General features: G+C 39.6%; 2 protein-coding genes across 2 annotated transcripts; both read right to left on the reverse strand.

Annotated features, from left to right (window-relative positions):
• Positions 1-3169: 3169 nt before the first annotated feature.
• rwdd1 (RWD domain containing 1) lies at positions 3170-10117 on the reverse strand. Its single transcript, XM_051407366.1, has 7 exons — positions 9738-10117; positions 9002-9067; positions 8640-8770; positions 7873-8016; positions 5432-5564; positions 3629-3691; positions 3170-3462 (listed from the first exon to the last, which is right to left on the reverse strand). Exons 1-7 carry the CDS (start codon positions 9808-9810, stop codon positions 3350-3352), a joined length of 723 nt encoding a protein of 240 aa, XP_051263326.1. The 5' UTR covers positions 9811-10117; the 3' UTR covers positions 3170-3349.
• Positions 10118-14806: 4689 nt separating this feature from the next.
• LOC127367464 (calcium homeostasis modulator protein 5) lies at positions 14807-19436 on the reverse strand. The gene is made up of 2 exons (XM_051407346.1): positions 18394-19436; positions 14807-17913 (listed from the first exon to the last, which is right to left on the reverse strand). The coding sequence occupies exons 1-2, from the start codon at positions 18934-18936 to the stop codon at positions 17524-17526; spliced, it is 933 nt and encodes a 310-aa protein (XP_051263306.1). The 5' UTR covers positions 18937-19436; the 3' UTR covers positions 14807-17523.
• Positions 19437-23975: the final 4539 nt, after the last annotated feature.

Consider the following 23975-nt stretch of genomic DNA (forward strand, 5'->3'; position numbering starts at 1 on the left):
TACATTATTGTTTCTTGGTAATGCAGTGCATACCCTTTGAATCAATCTTCACTCAAACTATTACTACTACTACTACTACAACTGTATTACCATGGAACTGGTATTGTGGTTTAGTCTGTGCATGTTTAGTTACATGCTGCAGTGAAAAGAAAGTCTGAGTATATTTGATCTGATTTGTAGTAAATGAGTTAAAACATTGGTATGTGCCATGGTGGCTAAATATAGTCTATATTGATGGAGTTGTGACATGAAAATAATGGTGAAAGAATGTTGTCTCAGTCTGTTAGATTTTCACAATACGATGACTTTCTCAGAAAACATCACAGTTTCACAGTAGCTACACGGAAAAAAGGTTGTTTTTTGGTTGAACAAACACTTTTTATTTTTTATTAGTGCAATAGGATTCAATATTTTTGTAATTAGCTGAACTAACTCATCTTCCAAATGTCATCGTTGTGAAACATGCACAGGGTCAGTTATCTGTATTTTCTAGGAATGCAGAAATTTTGGAAACATGACCTGACCACCAAGATTTTGGAAATTCCTTTGAACATTACAGCAATATCTTTGGTAGGGAACTGGACAGGACACTAGACCACGTCTGTCAGAGGATTAGCAAAATATCATATATAGCTTAAAAGAGGATCATGCTCAACTGGAACCAGCAAAGTCCTCAAACATTTAATTTGTTCTGACAAATTGTGAAGGAAACACTACAACAGAACAGCTCACTTATACTTTAATATCTTTCTGAGAACATGAAAACCTCTTTGGACCTTTGAGTTTCCACCCAACCAGGCTGGATGTGCCTTGATTCTATGTAGAAAAGACATGTGTACTGTGATGATCATGGTTGAAAATAACCATTACTATATTATTTTATTTTATTTCCTTTAGTCTGATATTTTTGTTAATTTATTCCTAATCATTTTATTTTACTTAAGTTGCTATTTTTACTGTTCTGTCATTTGATTTTCTTTGTTAATTTAGTAAAATGAATAAAGAAATAAAAATAAAAAATCCTTCAGATCATCACCTTCAGACTCACAGCAGTGATATACTAAGTTATATCCAATCGTTTTGAATTTAAATGCTGTAAATACAGATTACATTCATTATTTCTGTAAATGTTCTATACTGTCACTCTGTTTAAATTTGATCATTATTTTTAATTTAGTGAAGGGTGCATAATAACTTAATTTGTTCTTGACAGCCATGACTTAACTTATAAAAAGCAATGACTTCCACAACCACCTCTGCAACTGATTGATTTTAACTTCTATAAGGTCCAGTGTGTAACATTAATTCAATTCAATAAAATTGTGTTTGTATAGCGCCAATTCATAACAGAAGTTATCTCAGGACACTTTTTAAATAGAGCAGGTCTAGACCGAACTCCTTATAACATTATTTACAGAGACCCAACAGTACCACCATGAGCAAGACCTTGGCGATGGGGGCAAGGAAAAACTGCCTGTTAAAAGGCAGAAACCTAGGACAGATCCTCCGGCTCTAGGTGGGTGGTCTTCTGCAGAGAGAGAGAGAGAGAGAGAGAGAGAGAGAGAGAGAGAGAGAGAGAGAGAGAGAGAGAGAGAGAGAGAGAGAGAGAGAGAGAGAGAGAGAGAGAGAGAGAGAGAGAGAGAGAGAGAGAGAGAGAGAGAGAGAGAGAGAGAGAGAGAGAGAGAGAGAGAGAGAGAGACAACAACTACACTGATAGTAGTGACTGATGATGAACATGAAGATGATGACGACGACAACAGCAACGATGGGGAACAATGAGCAGTGACAATAGTAATAATAGTAACTGTAGTAATAACAGTATCAGTGATATTAGCAATGGCAGTCAAGCAGGACCATGGCAGGAGGCTCCACCAGGATCCATGAGAACCTGCAAGACGAGAAAGCACAAGAACTCCGGGGAAGAAGTGAACTCTACTCTTAGATGTGGTGAGGGTGTCTGCCTCCCGAACCACAACTGGAAGCTGGTTCCACAGGAGAGGAGCTTCGACGTTAGGAGGCTCTATTAGCCGAACTTAAATATAATATTCATAGCTATGTGTATAATCACCTGAATTTACAGAGGGAGCGGGTCTTCTGCTACACAGGCCGCCATGATGAACTGTCATGTTTCTACAGTAACCTAGAACAAATAAACCAAACACTGGCTGTAGATAGGGCCATTTGTGTGTTCACGGCCACTGTAGTTTCTCCAACACACTTGGAAGGCAAGCAATTTTCAGTTAGTTGCAATCTGTATCTTCACCACTGGATGACACTAAATCCTATACAGTGGTCGTTTAAGACAGTATTCATGTACACTGAACAATAGTAATGATTGCCTTGATATACTCATGTAGAATACATTAAACTGTTTGAACAATCTGGAATTTTGGTGGTGTAACATTATAACATGGGAATGATGTGAGGTGACTAGCCACTGTAACTGTGGAGCACTGAAATCACTGACCTCTTGGTCAGATTCATGGTCATGTTTACTTATTCTATGATCACATACTGCCAGATGTAAGTAATATATTTTATATTTATTATACTGTATTCAATTCAGGAAAAGTTAGTTTTGTTCCTTGCCTGTTGCGTCTTTAACAACCCCTCCACACTCATGCTTTTGCACTATGGCTGATGTAACTTTCAACATTTTGTGGGATTTTTAGCAAAACATAGTATACATTTAAAATGGAGAATTTTGACCATGCAAACAGTCTACATAAAGTACAGTAGGTCAGTGGTTCCAACCTGGGGGTTAGGACCCCCACTAGGGGAGAAAGATAGTTGATTGTTGAGTCTCATTTCCACGGTGTCAAATACAGTCTTTGTATCTTTCCATCTCAGCTCTGTTTGGCTGTTTTCATTCAGAGCTGGTGGATTCTTGCAGATGCCATTAGTAGCACTAGGAGGAGCAGAGGAACCTGATTTTTTCACAGATCTGTCTCCTGTACTGCAGTCAGGATATAGTTAAAGTGTCAGCAAATATGACAAAAAGTTGAAAAATGACCTACTGCAGCTTTAAGTAGTTTTTTCTCAGGTATTTCAGATAGTATTTGTACTTTTTTACACCACCTCTGAACAAATAACATGATCAATTTATAAAATATGACGTGTGATGTTTACAGATTGTGATACTACCTAATTACAGCACCAGAGCCAAGTCTGACAATTATCAGGTCAATTTAATTGTTCAGGCATAGTAATGAACACTTAGAGGTGTTGATGTGTATATTGTATTTATGAAGAATTCCTCTCCAGCTGCTGTGAGAGTCTTTGAAAAATAAATGCAGCCGTTGATCATATTCCAGAGAAGAGCAGGTATGGTCCTGTCAGTCCTCCTGATTTAGTCCTCATCACTGCCCATCTCTAAGGGGTCAAAGTCTGGGTCGTCCTCATCCAAGTCCAAATCCTCAATCTCCTGGAACAGTGACTCGTCCACTTCAACGTTGTTTCCAGCTGCAGAAGAAGAAAGCAGGCATGTGTCAAAATAAATTAAGGTTTTCTCTTTTAGCTTAAAACATTCCTTCATTGGTGTTTCAGTTCAAAATTAAAAAAGTTTGTTGCATGTTTTCACTCTTTGTATCAAAAAAGAAGCCTAAATAACAACATTAACACCCGTTACCGTCTTCAAGGAACTGAATATCAGATGTGTCCAGGTTGTGGTCTCTCTCAAACAGCTGTTTACCTTGAAATGGAAAGGTACACATACATATTTATGCATAGGTGGATCGTTTACTTCAGTAAAACTACAAATACCATGCTGTAAAAAACGCCAATAACAACAACTTTTTGTGGATGTACTTTGATTTGTCCCCAATGATTAATGGTAACTTATGTTGCGACCATTGCAGCCCTTTTCACAAATATTTTAACATCTAACTTGGTGAATTAAGGGTTTATTTCCACCAAACCAGAGCTGGTGATTGTTGAAACAGTGGAAAGACTTCAGTTTTGGTGATTTTTGTTTTGTTTCTGTACCATTGTTTTGCTCTGAGATGCTGGTGTGACAATGCCAAGTGAATTCTGTTTATAACCTTTAAGTAAAAGTATTTAAGTATTATCAGTAAAATGTATTTCAAGTAAAAAATGTCCCTGTGACTGTTATTCTATTATTCTATTATTTATATATTAAAAATATATATATATATATATATATATATCTGCTGATTATTTTCTTTTTGTTTGTAAGAATTCTGAAAATAGTGAGAGATGCTGTCAATTGTAGTCCGAGATGTAGTGGAGTACAAGTAGGGTTGCAAAATTCCGGGAATTTTCAAAGTTGGAAACTTAACTTGGAATTAATGGGAATAAACTGAATATTTTGAATATTGCTTGTTATAATACTGTTAGTCTATAACAGGGAACTTACATGTAGTTGAAAAGAAACATCTTGCAGGACAATCTTGCTTAAAAAAACCTGATTTAATGCAACTTCAGTTGAATGTCCTCCCTATATTCGTCAATGACATGCACACGCAGTAATGGGGGGGGTTAATACATAACCCATTGCTATTAACCTATTTGGGTTAATTGTATTGTACGCATATAATCATAACTATAGCCATAATAAATCAAAGGCAGCATGCTAGCTACCATCATATGTTAAGCTAAAGGTCAATGGTTTGTGCTACTACTTATGGTGCTATCCATTTGTCTCGTAAATCCCCCGCCCGAGTTGCTCTGACGCGAGAACGTGACGTAATTGCCTGGCTTGTACCACTTATAGCGTTCCATTTGTCTTTGGGCATTACGAGTCGGAAAGAACATGGACGCCACCAGTGCAGCAGCTGTCTTATTATTGCTTGTGGCTCATCTAAACAAGCTCAATGTGAAATAATAATAATGTTTTTCTACAGAAACACTAACATTTCAAGTAATTCCAATAATTTCAATAATATTTTGCCATTTTCGCCTATTTCAATTTCAACTCGAAAACAAAACTTTACATTGTATTGCACGCACAACAACACCGTGCAATGCATAAATTGGTGACCGGACTAAAGCAGCAATGTAAACAAGTGTGTAGGAGCATTTAAAATCAACATTAAAACGACCAACGTAGTACAAATACAAAGAAAACATCTCAATATGGGCGCTGCCATCTTTGTTTTGCAAGTCGTACGTTCCCCCTCCTTCAACTCGGTGTACTCTGAGGATGTTTGTAAGATGGAGTTTGTATGAATTACCCAACTTTTCCAGTTAATTCTCCTAAATTCCCATTAATTCCCATAAAAGTTTCCAAATTGGAATGTTTCCAAAATTCCCCAGCTTATCTTTCCATGGACAGTTTCCGGAAAGTTTCCGACCCTTTGCAACCCTAAGTACAAGTAGAAAAAAAAATTCTACTTAAGGCACTTGAGTAAATGTACTTGAACATTCCACCACTGTATTTATATATTCAGAATTCCTAGTCTTTAAAGTTTACCAGTGAGTTTGGGTTTTCCTGCCTGCTCCTCCTCCTTCTGTCTTTTCCTCCGTAGCTCGGCCACCTCCAGCTCAAACTTGGCTTTCCACGCCAGGAAGTTTTCAATGGTTACCACTGTGCCCTGGAATGCTACCTGCCACACACACAGACACACAAACACTATATTACCATACTATGGTTGACCATAGGGATGTAACGATGACCGGTGTAACGGTACACCACAATAAAAATGTTGACGATAACAATTACCGTTTTCATTTCAAATATCATTATTATCACGGTGTGTGGAAACCGTGTGTTTAATCCTTCCCAGCGTCATCCGAGGTTCCTGAAGTTGCCGCGCAGGCTCACTGCGCTGACTGCAACGTGCGTGCAATTTGGAATCATGGCAGAAGGAGGAGATGACAGCGCTCAGGACATTTATCAGCCCTCTAAGAGGACTAATTCTGAAGCATGGGCATATTTTGGTTATTATAAGAATGCCGAGGGACAGTTGATTGAAGATAGTTATCCTGTCTGAAAAACGTGCTGGAAAAAAGTTGCTGCTAAAGGCAGCAATACGTCAAATCTCCTGACTCATCTCCGTGACCATCACCCACAACTTTATAGCCAATGCAAGGTAGGTTAACGTTAACTTTTTAGCTAAAATGCATGGTGTGGGGACTTCGGATTGAAGGAGAATGCAATGATCCGCCTGTCTAACTTGTTAATAACTTGTCAATAATCTAAACAAATGCCTACAGCATTATCTACCTAAAATGCACATTTTCGTTCAGTGGTGGTGTGTGGAGCAAATCAGGACACATTTTTAGCCTCAGAGCTAGACGGATACCCATTTGAGTTGCGTTTATCAAACAGTAGTAGGCTACAGTATATCATTGCATGCATTTCTTGATTTCCTTTTCATGTCTAGGTTTTTCAGTGTCCTACTACAAGAATGCATAATTTATATTTGTCCTAAGTTCAGTAAATCGTTTAATTCTAGCGAAGTTGGATAACTTTAATTGACTTAGTCACACGGTGACGGTCTGAACCACGTGTCTTTGAAAACACGAAACATTATTTGCCCTGTAAGATAATTAATTTCTAGCCAATCGTTTTCTTTTGATTTCGCAACAATAACAGCTAAAGGCAAAATTGTATGAATATTGATATGAATGGTAGCCTAATGATAATAATAATAATTAATAATAATGACATGGCTATTCTTTTTTTTTTACAGAGAGGACTTGCAGTGGGGCAGCCAAGTACTACTACAGGTTCATCAGTGACACAGACTCTTGAGCAAGCATTCCAAAGACAGTCTGCTTATGCACCTGCATCCAAAAAAGCTCAAGACCTAACTGCAGCAATCTCCTATTGCATAGCAAAAGACATTCTGTTCCATTGATTTGTTTACATATTTAGTTTTTTTATTTTAATGTCATCAACACTTGAACATTTGGATTTGATTACATATGCTTGTAGTTATTTTTGTAATTTGTTTATAGTGGCTATTTATTGTAAATGCATAATGCACTTTTGTCTTATTTTTAGTTTAGTTTAAAGTGTTCACATACACTTGCACAATGGTTCATTTTCCTGACAAATAAGCTACTAACAGTTTTACATTTGAATTTTGATGATAAAGAAAACAAGTATATAACTAGTGGTGTTTCTTTGATTTGTTTACATATTGTTCTTTATGTCTTAGCTTGAATGTTTGGATTTGTATCATTTAAACCTGCACTACTGGAAATATTCCTGACAAATAAGCTGTTTACATGCTGAACCCTTGTTCCTTTGATGTTACATTTTGATGCTTTTGATAAGGTTTTGTAATATAATAAACACTGTTACACTTTTTGAAACTATTTCAGCTTGTGTAGGCCTATCAGTGCTTTCTGAACATATTGAACACACTTTCAAAAAATACCGTGATAATACCGAAAACCGCGATAATTTTGGTCACTATAACCGTGAGGTTAAATTTTCATACCGTTACATCTAGTTGACCACAATTACTACTTAACCCAGTGGTTCCCAACCTTTTCCCCTAAGGGAGACATTTTCATTCACATCATATCATATTCTTCTCATTGAGTATCTAAGTGACATATTTTATGGATGTTTTATATTATACTCAATAACACTACACAACAACTGAAAAACTGTACAATGTAAAAGTGAAAACACGACTGCAGGAATTTTGTGTAAAACCAGAGATCAGAGATTTAGATGAATTTAAGCAGATTATTTGCTGTGAATATTGATCAGACATTATTATAGATTTTATAACAATCATACATACAGTTGCAATCAGAAATATTATAAAATATATAGTGTATCATTATGTCCTGAAACTACAGCTGAGAAATATGACTGAAATGAATGGTATATTGATTCAATACGTGGAAATGTGGTAAATGTGTGTAAAATGTGTATTTTTCCAGTATTTTTACCTTCTCTGCTTCCTCTGCCTCTCTCTCTTTTCGCCGTTTCTCCTCTTCTCGTCTGTTTTTTATCACATCCACAATTTCGTTGAGTTTCTCCTGAACGGCTGTCACCAGGGTGAAAATCATCACCATGCCCAGGTTTTCTTCTGCCTGCAGGGAAACCAAATGAAAACATTGCTGATCCTGATTAGTGACAGAGATCCAGAGATACTGTGAACTGTTGGAAAATATTATCATCAGACAGGAGCTAGTCAAACTTGCAACAATTTTGTTTGAAACTGTTGGTTTTTTTTAATACCACTTTACTGAATAACATCATTGAATGATGTCTGATTGGGTCAACTGGATTTAGCAGATTTTTACTATGACAACAAGTGCACATTCAGATGGTACAGCCGGTAGGCTAGCTCCTTCAAACTCTCTGTTTTCAGCTTTAGTGATGAAACATGTATCACATATGACAGACATTTTGATGTTATGTTAGTCTAGCATAATTTGATTATCTTTTTCTGTGTGTGTAGCATGAAGGGAAGGCAAACTTCCATTATGTCATGCAACCTTGTGTTGTACAATGATAAATACATTTCCTTAACTCCTTGAAGTATTGGTTTAAAGTTTGCTGTTTTGGCAGGTAAGCAAAAGTGACCAAAACAACACGCTGAACTAATGGTAGACAGACCACAGGCTTACAGACAGGCAATGGACAGGGCACATGGATCAGGCCAGGGACTAATATTAATGAAGGAGATCATATTCATTTCAGACAGACCGACCTGTTGCTGCAGTAAGGTGAGGACTTCCTCCACGTCACTGTCCTCCAGGTTCTCCTGGCAGTGGATCTCCCACAGTGGAGGCTCATCTGGGTATTTCTCTACATATGTGAACTTTAATGTTGCTTCCACGGCTGCAAGAAGAAAACATATTATGACCGTCTACTTAAGCTTAGCTTTTGAAGGGTGTTTACGATACAGCTTACACAACTCATATCAACTCTGGCCAGTTATTCTGATCACACTCATTGTTTCTCTCCCACCATGAATGAATCTCCTTTAAAATCACTTACAAGTTTCATTATAAACATATCTGCCATGTGTGCAATGCATGACATTTTGCAGCCACACGTCTGTATACTCACTTTCATCATTTTCCCCTGCATCTGATGTTACAGTGATGGTGAAGCTGGCGGGATCATCTGAAAGCACTACAAACACACAGGGATTAGTACAAGCATTACTACATCTTCATCAACAGGTTGTGTGCCAACAAATAGATCTGATGGCCTTGAGGAAGCTGCCATCAGGCATCAACTAAACCTTTAATGCTGTTAAGATTGTCATAAGGTATAGAAGACCACTTTGAGAAAAACAACAGCTTTATATGTCTTATTATGTTTGTCATATATGACACTCACAGGCCTACAGCTACAGTATAATGAAGTCTAAAGTTACATAATATTTGATATATGCCAAATCTAAGAGTAGCCCCCAGAATACCTACAAATACACATTTGCATTATGTACATGTCCATTTTATATGGTACTCTTAAATATGAGACCAATTATACAGGATCTGAATGGAGTTTGGCGTACTTTTCTGTCACTGTAAGACACAGTAAAGGGCCCACTGTAGCAGCTTGTCAATCACTACTGCATGGCTGACATTTAGCTCGATAACAGCCACAATAAACCTGCACCACTGCCAAAGGCAATAGTTAGCTACAGCTGGCAATAGTTAGCTACAGCTAGCAATAGTTTCTGCTAGCTTTGTCTGATTCATGCTTTAGTAAAGACCAGTCAGCTAACTAACGCTTTGTGCTAGCCTGTGAGCTAGCTCTCTGTCACTCTGCCGTCTACAAATGATGAAATTTAGACCTGTAAAAGAGTCTGGGTAGATTGACTCTATAGCTTCTAGTTCATTTCTCTGCTCCTCGGCGTAGTCTGTCATTTTCGTGTGGCTGCAGGTTATCTGGAGGTTAGAAAAATCATCATCCGCTATGTTCAAAGTGACACACTGTCTGTGTGCTGCGTGTTCCACTTGCCCAATGGCGGCCGATGATATCGGGATTCGGATTTTTTGGTCTGATACCAGTGTCGCTATCTAGATATGTATGTTTATATTTGAGGCAGATACTACTGTTTGAACATGTGGCTACTATAACGTTACATTTGTGCACTATAACTGTAGCTATTTCTGCTTTATTCAGTAACGTTAGTTCTTCAATGTGAGACCGTCGCTCTATTTTTCTGGCTGCAAGCGCATGCGCACACGCACAGAGCGATACCATGACTTCTATTATGAATTGGCGCTATACAAATCAAATCAAATTGAATTGAATATATATTAAATTCCCCCAACGTTCTCCTTGTTCTACAGTGTTATGTTTGATCTTCACCGTTTGGAAGTCAGTCCTGGTCCAGTACGCAACTTATACAAGTGTGATGCAGAAACATGAGGTCACCAGTGCACATACACTGACAATGGACTTACAGTGATGAAGGGAAAACTTTAATGAGGTAGAAGGCCTTTTTAAGGATTTTAATGAGGAAATTAGACTTTTCTGTGTGGAAAAAAAAACTGTCAGACACATTATTGTTCCAAGCAAGCTATTTGCAGAGCTGCCCTACAAACTCACTATGCAAGCTCCATAGAGTCTGCAAATTATGCATTTGTCAGTCTTACAACTTCAAGAAGAGGATGAAGCGGAACTATTCTTTGGTCACAAAAAGAGAAAAAAAACACCATGAGACTGAATTGAATGATCTCCTCCAACATGTCAACAAAGTTTGATTGATTCAATTTATTTGATGGTTTAAAAAAAATAATAAACATTGCACTGCAGATTACAGACAATAATAAAAAATCATCAAGATAAAGACAGAATAGGGATAGGGTCCACTGAGGGGGTTCCAGGGGGTCCCCAGCGAAAGGGGGAACATTTTAATTTCATTACTATTCCAATGACAAGAAGTTAAACCAATGAGAGAATTTTATGAGAATGACTATTATGTTCATATGTTTCACACTCTAAACTTAATCTGCCAATCTACACTACAGACTGTTTTGGAATACTAGATCTTATCAAATACGGGTCTGCAGCCTGATGTGTATCAATTTGGAAATCATTAACACCAAAAAGAACACAGAACAAAACAATGACAGACAAGCAAAGACAATATAGTCAAGTAGCCGGTAGTGGGGACACAATGCTCTTTTCTGTTCTTTAAAAGCAAAATTAGCTTTGAATATAATGCTACTTTAAAAGGCATGTAGCATATATATTAAAGCCCACTTTAAACATGCTGTGATATACTATATAGAGTGTGTGCACATTGATCCACTGAACTGATGCACTGTAGAGAAATGTATTATGAACCATAAGGCTGTTGAAAGGAATTCAGTCAGGCTACCTCTTTTAAAGTAGCTATGATTGTCTAATGAGCAGTAACAGTAACTCAGTAACTATTTGCTAGTAGAAATATTACTTTCTCAAGTAACTAGTAGTCTAACTAATTACAAATACTTTTTAAGTAATAATATTGTAAAATATGATTAAGGAGTAACAAATAAAGATTTTGAGTAACTAGTCAAAGACTGAGAAATAATTAATCAAGTAGAATAGAATAGAATAGAAAGCCTTTATTGCCATTATACACAGTACAATGAAAATTAAAGAGCAGCTCCGTAAAAGTGCACACATAATTAACACGATATAAAAGACTATACAATAAATACAATACAATACAATAAATACATTAGTGCAAGTTTGAGTTTAGTATGGTGACAGCTTTGGGGAAGAAGCTATTCCTGAGACTGTTTGTTCTGGCCCGTATGGACCTGAAGCGCCTACCAGAGGGCATCAGGTTAAAGAGATGGAAGCCGGGGTGGGTGGTGTCCTTCAAGATGTTTCTGGCCCTGCTGAGACAACGGGAGTCATAGATGGCAGTCAAGGAAGGGCAGGCAGCCGATGATTTTTTGTGCAGTGTTTGCCACCCTCTGCAGTCCCTTCCTGTCGGCCTCCGTGCAGCTGGAGTGTAGGTCAGCAGGCTCTCGATGGTGGAAAGGTAGAAGGTCACCAGCAGCTGAGTGTTTAGTTGCTCCTTCCTAAGCACCCTCAGGAAGTGTAGCCGCTGCTGGGCCTTCTTTACCAGCGCTGTGGTGTTGACCGACCAGGAGAGGTCTGCAGAGATGTGGATACCGAGGAATTTGAAGGACTCCACTCGCTCTACACATTCACCGTTGATGCACAGGGGGGCAGGGGCGGCTCTGTTCCGCCTGAAGTCCAGGATGAGTTCCTTGGTCTTGGTGATGTTTAGTGCCAAGTTGTTTGATGCACACCACTCACCAAGTTTCAGGACCTCATCTCTGTAGGCCGCCTCGTTTCCCCCTGTAATCAGCCCCACCACTGTTGTGTCATCAGCAAATTTGACAATGGTGTTCTCTGGGTGGGCGGGACTGCAGTCGGATGGGTAGAGGGAGTAGAGTAGTGGGCTCAGCACACAGCCCTGGGGAGAGCCAGTGCTGAGAGTGCGGGAGGAGGAGAGGTGAGGACCCAGTTTCACCTGCTGGGGTCGGTTGACCAAAAAGTCTTTTATCCAGGAGCAGGTGGGTGCCCCAGGTTGCCTAGCTTGGGGATCAGAATGTCCGGTATTATTGTATTAAAGGCTGAGCTGAAGTCAATGAAGAGCATCCTGACGTAGCTCCCCTGTTGCTCCAGGTGACTCAGCGCTGAGTGGCGAGCGATGGCTATGGCGTCTTTGGTGGATCTGTTAATCCGGTATGCAAACTGGTGCGGGTCCAGGGTTGGGGGGAGACAGGCTTTGATGTGTCTCAAAACCAGTTTCTCAAAGCACTTGGTGATGACTGGGGTGAGTGCTATGGGGTGGAAGTCATTGAGACTGGTTGTGGGTGACTTTTTAGGGATCGGGATGATTATGGCAGATTTCAAGCAGGGTGGGATGATGGCTTGTTCCAGAGATAGGTTGAAAATGTCAGTGAAGACCTGTGATAGTAGCTTGGCACATGCCTTGAGCACCTTCCCAGGTACTCCATCTGGACCTGCAGCCTTCCTAGGGTACTTTGGTACCATAATGGTAACTATTCTGTAACTTAGCAGCATCAAAATATAAACTGTTCTTTAGTAATACTTTATTGGTATAGTCGATGTACAAGTAGTTTATAAAGTATTTGTAACATTTCAACAGCTTATTAGTTGAGATTCAACAAGGGCAGCTGTGGCGGCTGTGTGCAGAGCGGGTCGTTCCCTAATCGGAAGACTAGAAAGGTGCTATACTAAAACTGCGTAATAATCAAACTGTCAATCACCATTAGTCATTGCAGAAAATGTGTTCATGCTGCAAGTTTGTTTTGTAGCATCCAAACCTGCCTTTATAGGTCCTGTGTGTAGGATTCAGTGGCAGCAAGTGCTGAAGTTGCAGATTGCAAACAACTGAATACAGCTCCCCTTCCAGGTGTGCAGAAGAAGCTACTGTGGCTGCCAAACTTGGGAAAACTTGAAAGGCCCTAGTGCCATACAATAGAACTTTTCTACTATTACGGTAAAAGTAACACACTGCACACACTTGTTCTAATGCACACCTGGGCCAGAATAAGAAACAGAAGTGGTCTCAGCCCATTTGAAATCCTATTTGGGAGACCACTAAACACTGGGATTGGTAAACTCCCTGACACTGTGTTATTGTGCAAACATGTCCCCTATGCTTTCTTATATCCACAAGTGTGAAAGAAGCCATACCAAAGGCTGCTGAGATAAACTATACGACTAACACCAGGCGATGGGATCGTGATCAAGTTACTCCTCACAATGGAAACAGCAGTAGAAGTCCCTGAGAGAGCAACTTGGATCCATGGCAGCCACTGCAGACTCAACATCAAGCGTGTATCAAAATCAGGAAAGCCAAAGAATAGGGCAAAAAGGGAGGTGCTACCAGCATCCCTGTTAGTCCTGCCAAACCTGAGACAACATGTCTGGGTAGACATGAATCAAGCAAAGAAACCAGTCCAACGAGCAAGGGGTGAAACAGCTCCCTCCTCCACCAGTAGCATGCCAAGCTCCAACAAAGTGACGTGCAGAGTGAAGTTCTGTGTCATCTACGAGGGATCAGTGATGGAACCCAGATCCTCAAGAACATTTCAGATAACACAACTCATGTTGTTTCTCACCATAATGACTTTCTGCATGAAAAGAAAAGTAAGGACTCTCAGGCTCCTGAAGGATGGAGCATATGTGCCTGACTGACCACAGGCAAATTTTATAATACACTGGTAGAAGTGTTGAGACCTTTTGATTACTATCTTTGTAATGTTTAATACTTTGAGATGTTTTAAAATCCCTTACACTAAAGCTCTAATTATCACTGTGGTTAAATCTTTGCTAGTATGTGCAAATTCCAGCAAGAATCTTCACATCTTTAGAATAGATTAGATTGTTTAAGATTTGGATGAAGTGCAATCTGATTTTTTCTTATTTATATTCCTTATTTTACTTATCTTTGTAAAAAAAAAAAAAAACACTCATGTGTTTATGATTTACAACCAAATGACTGCTGATGATAAAAACTATTTTTTCCTATCGTCCATGGATGTTTTGACTGTTTGTTTAGTTCTTAAAAAAATGTTTTGTGAGCATTAAAATGCTCAAAGGGAGGAATGTAATGGCAATTTTTAAGAACATATACAACCCTTTGACCTGGTCATTGTAAAACAATATGCAACTGTTGAAGAGGCTATTTTATGCATATAACCTTTAGCCCTGTTTCTAACTACACTCTATGCCCAAGTAAACAGCGGGATGTTGAGACTTCACTAAGAAGCCAGGACATGATCATCTCACCACACTATCTGTCTGTTTACTGAGAGTGTGTGACGGTTGTGTTGAGTCCATTCATGGATGACTTGAATAAAACCTTACAGAAAGACAAGATCATACTTTGTATGCTTTATTAAACAAGTTGCCACCACAATCCCCAACCTCTATACCACAGTGCTGTACACATTTAAAAACAATAATTTAAACAAATTATATGCATAAACAAAAAATGCAATATATTGCCTTGGTTACAATATCAATTTCTGTATGTATATATACTGGTTTACTTTATTACTTTATTTATTTTATATGTTATTCTATGAATTTAGTTATCTTTTTCTATGTGTGTAGCTTGAAGGGACTACAAATCTTCATTTGTTATACAACCTTGTGTTGTATAATGATAAATACATTTCCTTGATTCCTTCTGTGCCTTTTTACATTGCTGTTTGTTAGAGCTGTTGGATGAAACCATGGTTCAAAGATATGCTTCAAAGATTTTTTTAAAAGATCTGAGATTGTCAAATTTCTTAAAGTAGGTAATTTTACATTTTTGTCATTTGCTGAAACCTTCACTATATATAATAGTTACTCTAGATGGCATTACCTTGGCCTCTGGAACCACTGTCAGGAATCTTGGAGTTATCTTTGATCAGGACATGTCATTTAATTCCCACAGGAAGCAGACCTCTAGGACTGCCTTCTTTCATTTACAAACTGATAATGTATAATTAGTGTATGGCTCATTTCCCATGTTTACCGTGTTTCGGGGCAGCTGTGGCTCAGAGGTAGAGCGGGTCGTACACTAATTGGCGGTTCGATCCCCGGCTCCTCCAAAGTGTCCAAATTGCTCCTGATGCTGTGCATCGGTGTGTATGAATGATTAATTTCCTTTCTGGTGAGCAGTTGGCACCTTGCATGGCAGCCACTGCCATTAGTGTATGAATGTGTGTGAATGGAGTGAGTGTGGCATGTAGTGTACAGTGTACTGAGTGGTTGAAAGACTAAAAAAGGCACAATATATGTACAGTCCATTTATATAATGATTTTCAGTCGTATAAATAAAATTTTAGGTAGATTTACTTGTATTATCAAGACTGTTTATAGGCTTCATAGTTTTGAAAAGGGACTCAACCAAACTAATTACTTGTTAAGTGCTGCTTAGTTTCATCCACTGCATGTGAAACCGTTCCCACAGAAAGCTTAGTGAGGCTACAGCATGCTCTCTAACAGAAGTAGTGAATGGTAGTTTAATTACCTGAACTGAATAGAGAAGCCAGAAGCCATCTCTCTTGTTAAACAAAAACACTTTTGATTCATAATCTCATTTCATTTAATTATAACTTTGAAGACATGACCTGCAGAATATGACACATCCACTTTGGTTCCCAAGAAAAACCTATTTTTTGGTTCTAGCTGGGAACCAACTTTTCAGGTTCTGAACCAATTTAATTTTGATCGAAATGCTCAGAACGGTTCAAAACAAGGTCCTTGAACCACATGGAGCTGGTTCCCTGTTGGTGGAAAAGGCCTATTAAAAGAGCAGGCATCAGAATTTCAGTGTGGTGAAGGGGAGGAGAGAGGTTGCTGCTAATTGCAAAAATGCCAGTCCTTCCAGAAAAATGCAGAGTTTTTTTGTGATTGTTGCGGGCAAAAATCCTTGATTATGCGGCACGTTTTCTTAAAAAATGCGATGGAATATGCGGGATATTTATGTAATTTTATGCGATGAAATTGCGGGAACTTGCAAAAATTGTGGTTTGATGAAAAGGAGAAAAAAAAGTGATTCCCCCAACACCCTGTTCTCACTAGGCTACTACCTTAATGTAAAGAGTCATTTCTTATTACTTCCTATGATAAGCAAGCATCACAGAAAGTGCTGGGAATATTTAAGTTCTCATCTTGTTTTATTTCAGACCTTAATAAACACATGGCTCAAACTTACAAAACATTGATGAGTCAAACAAGTTCTGTAGCTTTACAAAAGGAATATGCTACAACTTCTGTGAAAATGAATAAATAAACTATAAAAAAATGAAATTTGTGCCTCCTGTTTTACAGAGGTAGCTATACAAAACAGACATTCTGTTAAAATAAGTGCTTCCAATGCACAAAGTGCAATCTCTTACTGTAACGTAAATTTACATACTACTAATATACTTACAACTGTACGGTTTTCATTGCGGGGTTTGCAGCTTTTCGATGATGTTCACGTCGCGTAATTACGTCACTTCATAACGTTCCCATGGCAACAGGGGAAAATGGCTGCTCGAGTGAAGTGAACGCAACATTTTTCAACTTTCTGCTAAGATATATGTGACTTTTTTGCAACCAAAATGCGGGGATTATGAAATCATGCAAGCCCCGCATATTTTGCGCGGAAATGGGCAATTTATGCGGCGAAAGTGCGGCGTATTTGAAAAAATTGAATTGATCACATTGAATTATGCGATCGCATAATCGCGTTTTTCTGGTGGGACTGGAATGGAGAGGAAGTTAGCCAAAATGCAGCATACAGCACCTTTAATAAGGTACAATAAGGTGCAAAATTCAAAAGTAGTGTTTATTTAGTAATAGAAGACCTCAAATGCATGCAGTTTTACAGAGGCCGGGAGAATTAGTGTGTATAAAATAGTGGTTATGCCCTTCATTATTTGTGCTTAGAGGAGGTTGTACCATTGTAGTTTGCAATAGCCCCATTCTTTGGAGTAACTGAAAGGGCAGCCTAGTCAATGAGGAGTCTTTTCCTGAGACACATACAATATAGTTAAATACCAACAGTGATGAGTAACTAGTCTCACCACAGCTTGGCTGTTCCACATTCTCCTCATCTAGCTCATCTCTATTCCATGCTCCAAGTCCATGACAGGTCTCTTCTCTGGCGTCAAGTCCCTCTCAGCTCTCTCCACGTAACGCTGCAGGGTGCTGTAACACTGCTCGCTCCTGGAGAAGGTATAGTGTGCAGAGATCTCCTCCCAAGCCCTGTGGTTGGGGAAGGGGAATTTCTCAGGTTCCTTATTCTCAAAGAAGCTCTGCAGGTTTCTCTCGGCCAGCTTGGTGGCGTATTCCACAGCAAAGGCATCGAATCGCTCCTTCTCTTTCTCCATGTAGCGTTTCCAGAATGTGAGCTGCAGGAAGCTGACTTTGGAGCGGCAGTTTGTGCAGCAGGTACCCAGGAGGCCTGTGACGGCAGCGATAATGATGATGCACCACCCCAGGATCTGCAGGCATGCAAGAATGATATAAACTGGTGCTCACTCAACACTATTAAACTATTAAATATCACAAGGGAATACATTATACATATTTAAATAAATGTGGATAGGTAGGTCTCCTTTTAACACTCCCTGTACTAATAACAGTGCTTGAAGGATGATGGTAATACTATTACAGTCATGCTGCTAGGCCTTATTGTCCAGTTGTTAATCATATTATTAAGATTTGACAATAAGTGGTTGTTAGAGGAACTAGCTGAACAGGTTGCCACTTGTACACGACACAGCACTAAAGAAAACGTCCTGGATTACCTTGCTTATTTTAACCCAAACAATGATCTTTTCCTAAACCTAGCCAAGTTGTTTTCAGGCCTAAACTTAACCAAACAGCAACAGTTTCTAGGGTGTGTCATGTTATACTGTGCCTAATTTAAAACATTACTGTTTTCACAGGATTCATTGGAGAACCGGGTGTGTGTCTCTTACCTGTGACTGGGCCCTGAACATCAGCAGCAGTTCCATGCGCTCATCACTGGACAGTTTGGACCGGTCACAGGGGACACGGGCCAGCTCCTCCCGACACTTCAAGGTCTTGTTTTTACAGAACAGATCCACCACCAGGTTATCATCAAGACCACTGACAGCACACTCATAAAAGGTCCCGTTGAGCAGGGCCACACAGAGCCACATTATAGGAGCCACACAAGCCCCAGTAAAGATGTTCATGAACGCTCTGAGGCAGCCAAAGCAGTTCCCACGAGGGCAAAGCTTCATGGGATCGAGGCAGCAGCCAGTGTAGAGCCTCCACAACCTGGTGCTGAAGAAAAGACCCAAGACCAGCAGAACCGCAGCCGGGCCCAGCAAGAAAGTCAGCCCATAAGCAAAGTTCTGGTCGTGATTGCAGGGGCACTGAAAGGAGACCATGGAGAAGACTCGTTCCCCACCTATCGTCAGGAGAGCCATGAAACTGTAGCCAATGGTGGCTTTCTGGTTCATGAAGAAACGCAGGACAATCTGGAAGTTATCCATAATGTCAGCGGGGAGGCTTCGGACACACTACACGAGAAATTAACCAAAGTGAAAGATAGACAAAGAAAGGTGAAAAAGTTGAGTGTCTGTACGGCATGCAGTCATTCCTCGTCCCCTGTTCTTTTACAGCTGAAGACAAAACACATCTGCCAAGCCTGTCTGTGCCCCTCCCTTTGGCTGGCTCTCTTCTCTTCAGGCTCCTCCTTCAGTCAGTCTGATGTTCCCTCCCACCCACTGTCTCTACTACTCACAGTTTCTCTAAAGGAAAGTCCCTGCTGCACTGACAGTGTTAAAAGGAAAGGTCTAGCCGGGGCTCTAACAACTTCATAACTTTATAACTTCACTCCACTTCCCGTCCTCTGTTCCTTTAAAAAAAAAAACAGTAATATTTCGGCAGCTGGGTTGCCAAAACAAATACTGTAAAATAACAGAACAAATGTCTAATGAGAACTTGATTTGTTCCTCTTCGTGCACATGCATTCGCCACACACAACAAACAAGTCTCTGTTCTGCATGTCAGCAGCTTGCATTCAACAAGGACTAAATCAACCATTTTTATCACCACATTCAAGAGTAGGCTTAAGACATTCCTCTTTGATAAAGCTTATAGTTAGGGCTGGATCAGGTGAGTCCTGAACCATCCCTTAGTTATGCTGCTATAGGCCTAGACTATCGGGGGATTTCCCATGGTGCACTGAGCTCCTCCCTTCCTCTCTCTTTATGCACTCATTCATGTCCCATTAATGCATGTTACTAACTTCACTTCTTCCCCGGAGTTCTTGTGCTTTCTCGTCTCGCAGGTTCTCATGGATCCTGGTGGAGCCTCCTGCCATGGTCCTGCTTGACTGCCATTGCCAATACTGTTGTTGCTGTGCACCTGTCTGTCTGTCTGTCTCTCGCTCTCGCTCTCTCTCTCTCTCTGCCTCTCTCTCTCTCTCTCTCTCTCTCTCTCTCTCTCTCTCTCTCTCTCTCACCCCAACTGGTCGAGACAGACGACCACCCACCTAGAGCCGGAGGATCTGTCCTAGGTTTCTGCCTTTTAACAGGCAGTTTTTCCTTGCCCTTGTCGCCAAGTGCTTGCTCATGGTGGTACTGTTGGGTCTCTGTAATTAATGTTAAAGAGTTTGGTCTAGACCTGCTCTATTTGAAAAGTGTCCTGAGATAACTTCTGTTATGAATTGGCGCTATACAAATAAAATTGAATTGAATTGAATTGAATTATCTATGACGAAGGGTGCAAAGAAGAGAAACATGAAAATTGAGAGTGTTCATTCATTCTAGTGAAAGGTCTCTATATAGAGGACATACCATTGTTGCAGAGATAGAGAATCAGTCAGTATTAGCAGCAGAGAGTTGAATGAGGAAGTGATTTCTTGGTGGTTTCTATGTTTCATTCCCACGAGAGTGTCACACTAAAACACTGTGTGTGCATTAGACAGGAAGCCGCAACGTCCTCCACACATATGAATCATTATCTGCTGCCATCAATACCATCATCCTAGTAATAGGGTCATAGGTTTCTCTTTTTGACTTTCTTTGATGACAGGGTGTCACATTTTTAAAATAAATACATACATTTCATAACTGATGCTCATATACTGAATGACTGCATGTATTGTATGTATGCAGTCTATCAGCAGTGCACAGGAAGTGGTACAGATGAAAGAAGGCCAGTTTCAACCCACACACGCAGTAAACAAGCTGTTTGATGGTCGTTGTTCATGTTTAATTGATACCAGTGATCTTTCGCAGCCACTGCTCTCTCCTATGATCCTTTATTTCTTATTTCAGTGTCCTGAGATAACTTCTGTTATGAATTGGCGCTATACAAAAAAATAAATAAAATTTAATTGAATTGAATTGAATTTCTAGATATGATTCATCTTTCTTTATTATCAGGATATGTACCACAGTCCTTTAAAGTAGCTGTAATGAAACCCCTTCTTAAAAAGTCCACTCTTGACCCAGGGGTTTTAGCTAACTATAGACCGATTTCTAACCTCCCCTTCCTCTCTAAGATTCTGGAGAAAGTAGTCGTCAAACAGTTGTGTGACTTTCTACATAATAGTTTATTTGAGGATTTTCAGTCAGGATTTAGAGTTCATCATAGCACAGAGACAGCTCTGGTTAAAGTTAATAATGACCTTTTGATTGCTTCCGACAATGGACTTGTCCCTGTACTTGTATTATTAGATCTTAGTGCTGCATTTGACACCATTGACCATAATATTCTTTTACAGAGACTTGAGCATCAAATTAGCATTAAAGGAACCGCACTAAGCTGGTTCAAGTCATACTTATCAGATCGTTCGCAGTTTGTACATGTTAACGATGAATCTTCAATCAATACTACAGTTAGTCATGGAGTTCCACAAGGTTCTGTACTTGGACCAATACTATTTACTTTATATATGCTCCCTTTAGGCAACATTATTAGGAATCACTCCATTAACTTTTATTGCTATGCAGATGACACGCAGTTATATCTATCGATCAAGCCCAATGAAATTAATCAATTATCTAAATTACAAACATGTCTTAAGGACCTAAAATCCTTGATGATCTGCAATTTTCTGATGTTAAACTCAGAAAAAAACGAAATTCTTGTACTTGTCCCCAAAAACCTTAGGACTCACTGTCTAAAGACACAGCTACTCTAAATGGCATTACCTTGGCCTCTAGCACCACTATCAGGAATCTTGGAGTTATCTTTGATCAGGACATGTCATTTAATTCCCACATAAAGCAAACCTCCAGGACTGCCTTCTTTCATTTACATAATATTACAAAAATTAGACACATCCTGTCACAGACAGATGCAGAAAAACTAATCCATGCATTTGTTACTTCTAGGCTGGATAACTGCAACTCCTTATTATCAGGCTGCCCCAATAAGTCCATTAAGATGCTCCAATTAATTCAGAACGCTGCAGCACAAGTACTGACAGGAACTAGAAAAAGAGATCACATCTCTCCTGTACTAGCTTCTCTGCACTGGCTCCCTGTATAATTTAGAATATAATTTAAAATCCTCCAGCTCACCTACAAAGCTCTTCATGGTCAGGCCCCTTCATATCTTAAAGAGCTCATATTACCCTATTACCCCACTAGAACACTGCGTACTCTGAATGCAGGGCTACTTGTGGTTCCTATAGTCTCTAAAAGTAGAACAGGAGCCAGAGCCTTCAGTTACCAAGCTCCTCTCCTGTGGAACCAGCTTCCAGTTGTGGTTTGGCAGGCAGACACCCTCTCAAAATTTTTCAAATTTCAAATTTCAAATTCAAATGGCTTTATTGGCATGATATAACACTGTACATGTGACATTTAAGAGTAGGCTTAAGACGTTCCTCTTTGATAAAGCTTATAGTTAGGGCTGGATCAGGTGAGTCCTGAACCATCCCTTAGTTATGCTGCTATAGGCCTAGACTATCGAGGGATTTCCCATGGTGCACTGAGCTCCTCTCTTCCTCTCTCTCTCTTTCTGCACTCATTCATGTCCCGTTAATGCACGTTACTCACTTCTTCTCTGGAGTTCTTGTGCTCGCAGGTTCTCATGGATCCTGGTGGTGCCTCCTGCCATGGTCTTGCTTGACTGCCATTGCTAATATCACTGATATTTAGGGACCAAGCCAGTGACCGCTGGAAGGTCCCTATTGAAATCGGTCCATTTCTTATTATTATTATTCAGAACGTTGACCGCGTTTTTGACCCCCTGAACGTATACTTCGCGTGAATTTTATTTGGCAAATTTGTCAGGCCTGGTGAAAATGTTTAAATGCTATGCGTCGCTCTGGGGTAGACCACTAGGTGGCGCTACTATTGAGAAAAGTATGTTTAGGCTAATAACTCCGCATTTTTTTCCCCGCTAGAGCGCAAAATGTCCAAAAAACTACATTTACGTGATCCATCCATGCGCTTTTGTCTGATTCACACGAAATTTTGCACGTAGCATCTGGAGACTGTCCTGGCAAAAAAAGTAATTTAAAGTATTTTGATATTTCAAAAAATAAGGAAGTTATAAAATTAGCACTTCCTGTTGATTTTTCTTCAAAAAAAGGAAGTGGGGTATTTTTCTACATTGGTATGTCCGATTTACACCAACCTTGGGTCAATAGTTTCTTATGTCTTCATTATGCATTGTGCACAATTTCAGGTCATGGTCCGTGTATGTTTTGGTCATTGGATTTTCCTTTCAGAAACGAGTATTAAAAAACAGAAAACGAGTGGTTATTTGATTTTCGTTTTAAAATACAAAAATTCAAATTGAAATACAAGGAAAATACTAGGAAATTTCTGGGATCTGCTTCAAAATTGGTCAGTACAGTCAAAAAATGGTGCTGAATGAACGCTGTTCAATTTGTGACTGTATGTTGAAGGGCGTGTCCGTGGCGTGCCGTCAAAGTTGGCCATTTTGAAGTCCGTTGTCATTTTCGGTGAATTTTCGCCTTGTATTTGAACAAACTCCTCCTAGGGAATTTCTGGGATCTGCTTCAAAATTGGTCAGTACAATCAAAAAATGGTGCTGAATGAACGCTGTTCATTTTCTGACTGTACGTTGAAGGGCGTGTCCGTGGCGTGCCGTCAAAGTTGGCCATTTTGATGTCCGTGGTCTTTTTTCGAAGTGATAAAACACAAACACCCCTCCACTCCCACTAGCCACATCTACAAACCATATTCCTACGGAGTATTGTTCGTGGAGTATTGTAGGAAACCGCTGGAAGTCGAGTATTAAATTGCAAGATAAATAGGGGACTTATCAAATCTACCTCAAAATTGGACAGTCTTATAAAAACAAACTGTAGATGAAGAGTTGAGCTATTTGTGACTGTTCGTCAAACCGCGTGCCAGTGACGACTTGTCTAATTCAGCCGATTTGCCATTAAACAGTACTCATAACTTCAGTGTGCAATGTCCAATCTCTCATATATTCTCTAACAGGCTCGCCCTGAACACGTCCTCATAACTTCAGCGTACGTGGTCCAATCTCAATGAAACTTCACGTGTTTGATAAGAGTCCTGCCCTAAACACGTCTACATGA

This window comes from Dicentrarchus labrax, unplaced genomic scaffold, assembly GCF_905237075.1.
Source record: "Dicentrarchus labrax unplaced genomic scaffold, dlabrax2021, whole genome shotgun sequence".
In the NCBI taxonomy this organism is placed as follows: Eukaryota; Metazoa; Chordata; class Actinopteri; family Moronidae; genus Dicentrarchus; species Dicentrarchus labrax.

Excerpts from the sequence above, each read along its gene's own strand:
- rwdd1 (XM_051407366.1), bottom strand. The coding sequence starts at position 9,810 with ATGACAGACTACGCCGAGGAGCAGAGAAATGAACTAGAAGCTATAGAG. Across the intron at positions 9,068-9,737 it reads CTACCCAGACTCTTTTACAG|TGCTTTCAGATGATCCCGCC; the intron begins GTCTAAATTTCA and ends GTGTGTTTGTAG. Across the intron at positions 8,771-9,001 it reads TGCAGGGGAAAATGATGAAA|CCGTGGAAGCAACATTAAAG; the intron begins GTGAGTATACAG and ends TTCTTCTTGCAG.
- LOC127367464 (XM_051407346.1), bottom strand. The coding sequence starts at position 18,936 with ATGGATAACTTCCAGATTGTCCTGCGTTTCTTCATGAACCAGAAAGCC. Across the intron at positions 17,914-18,393 it reads TGTTCAGGGCCCAGTCACAG|ATCCTGGGGTGGTGCATCAT; the intron begins GTAAGAGACACA and ends GCATGCCTGCAG.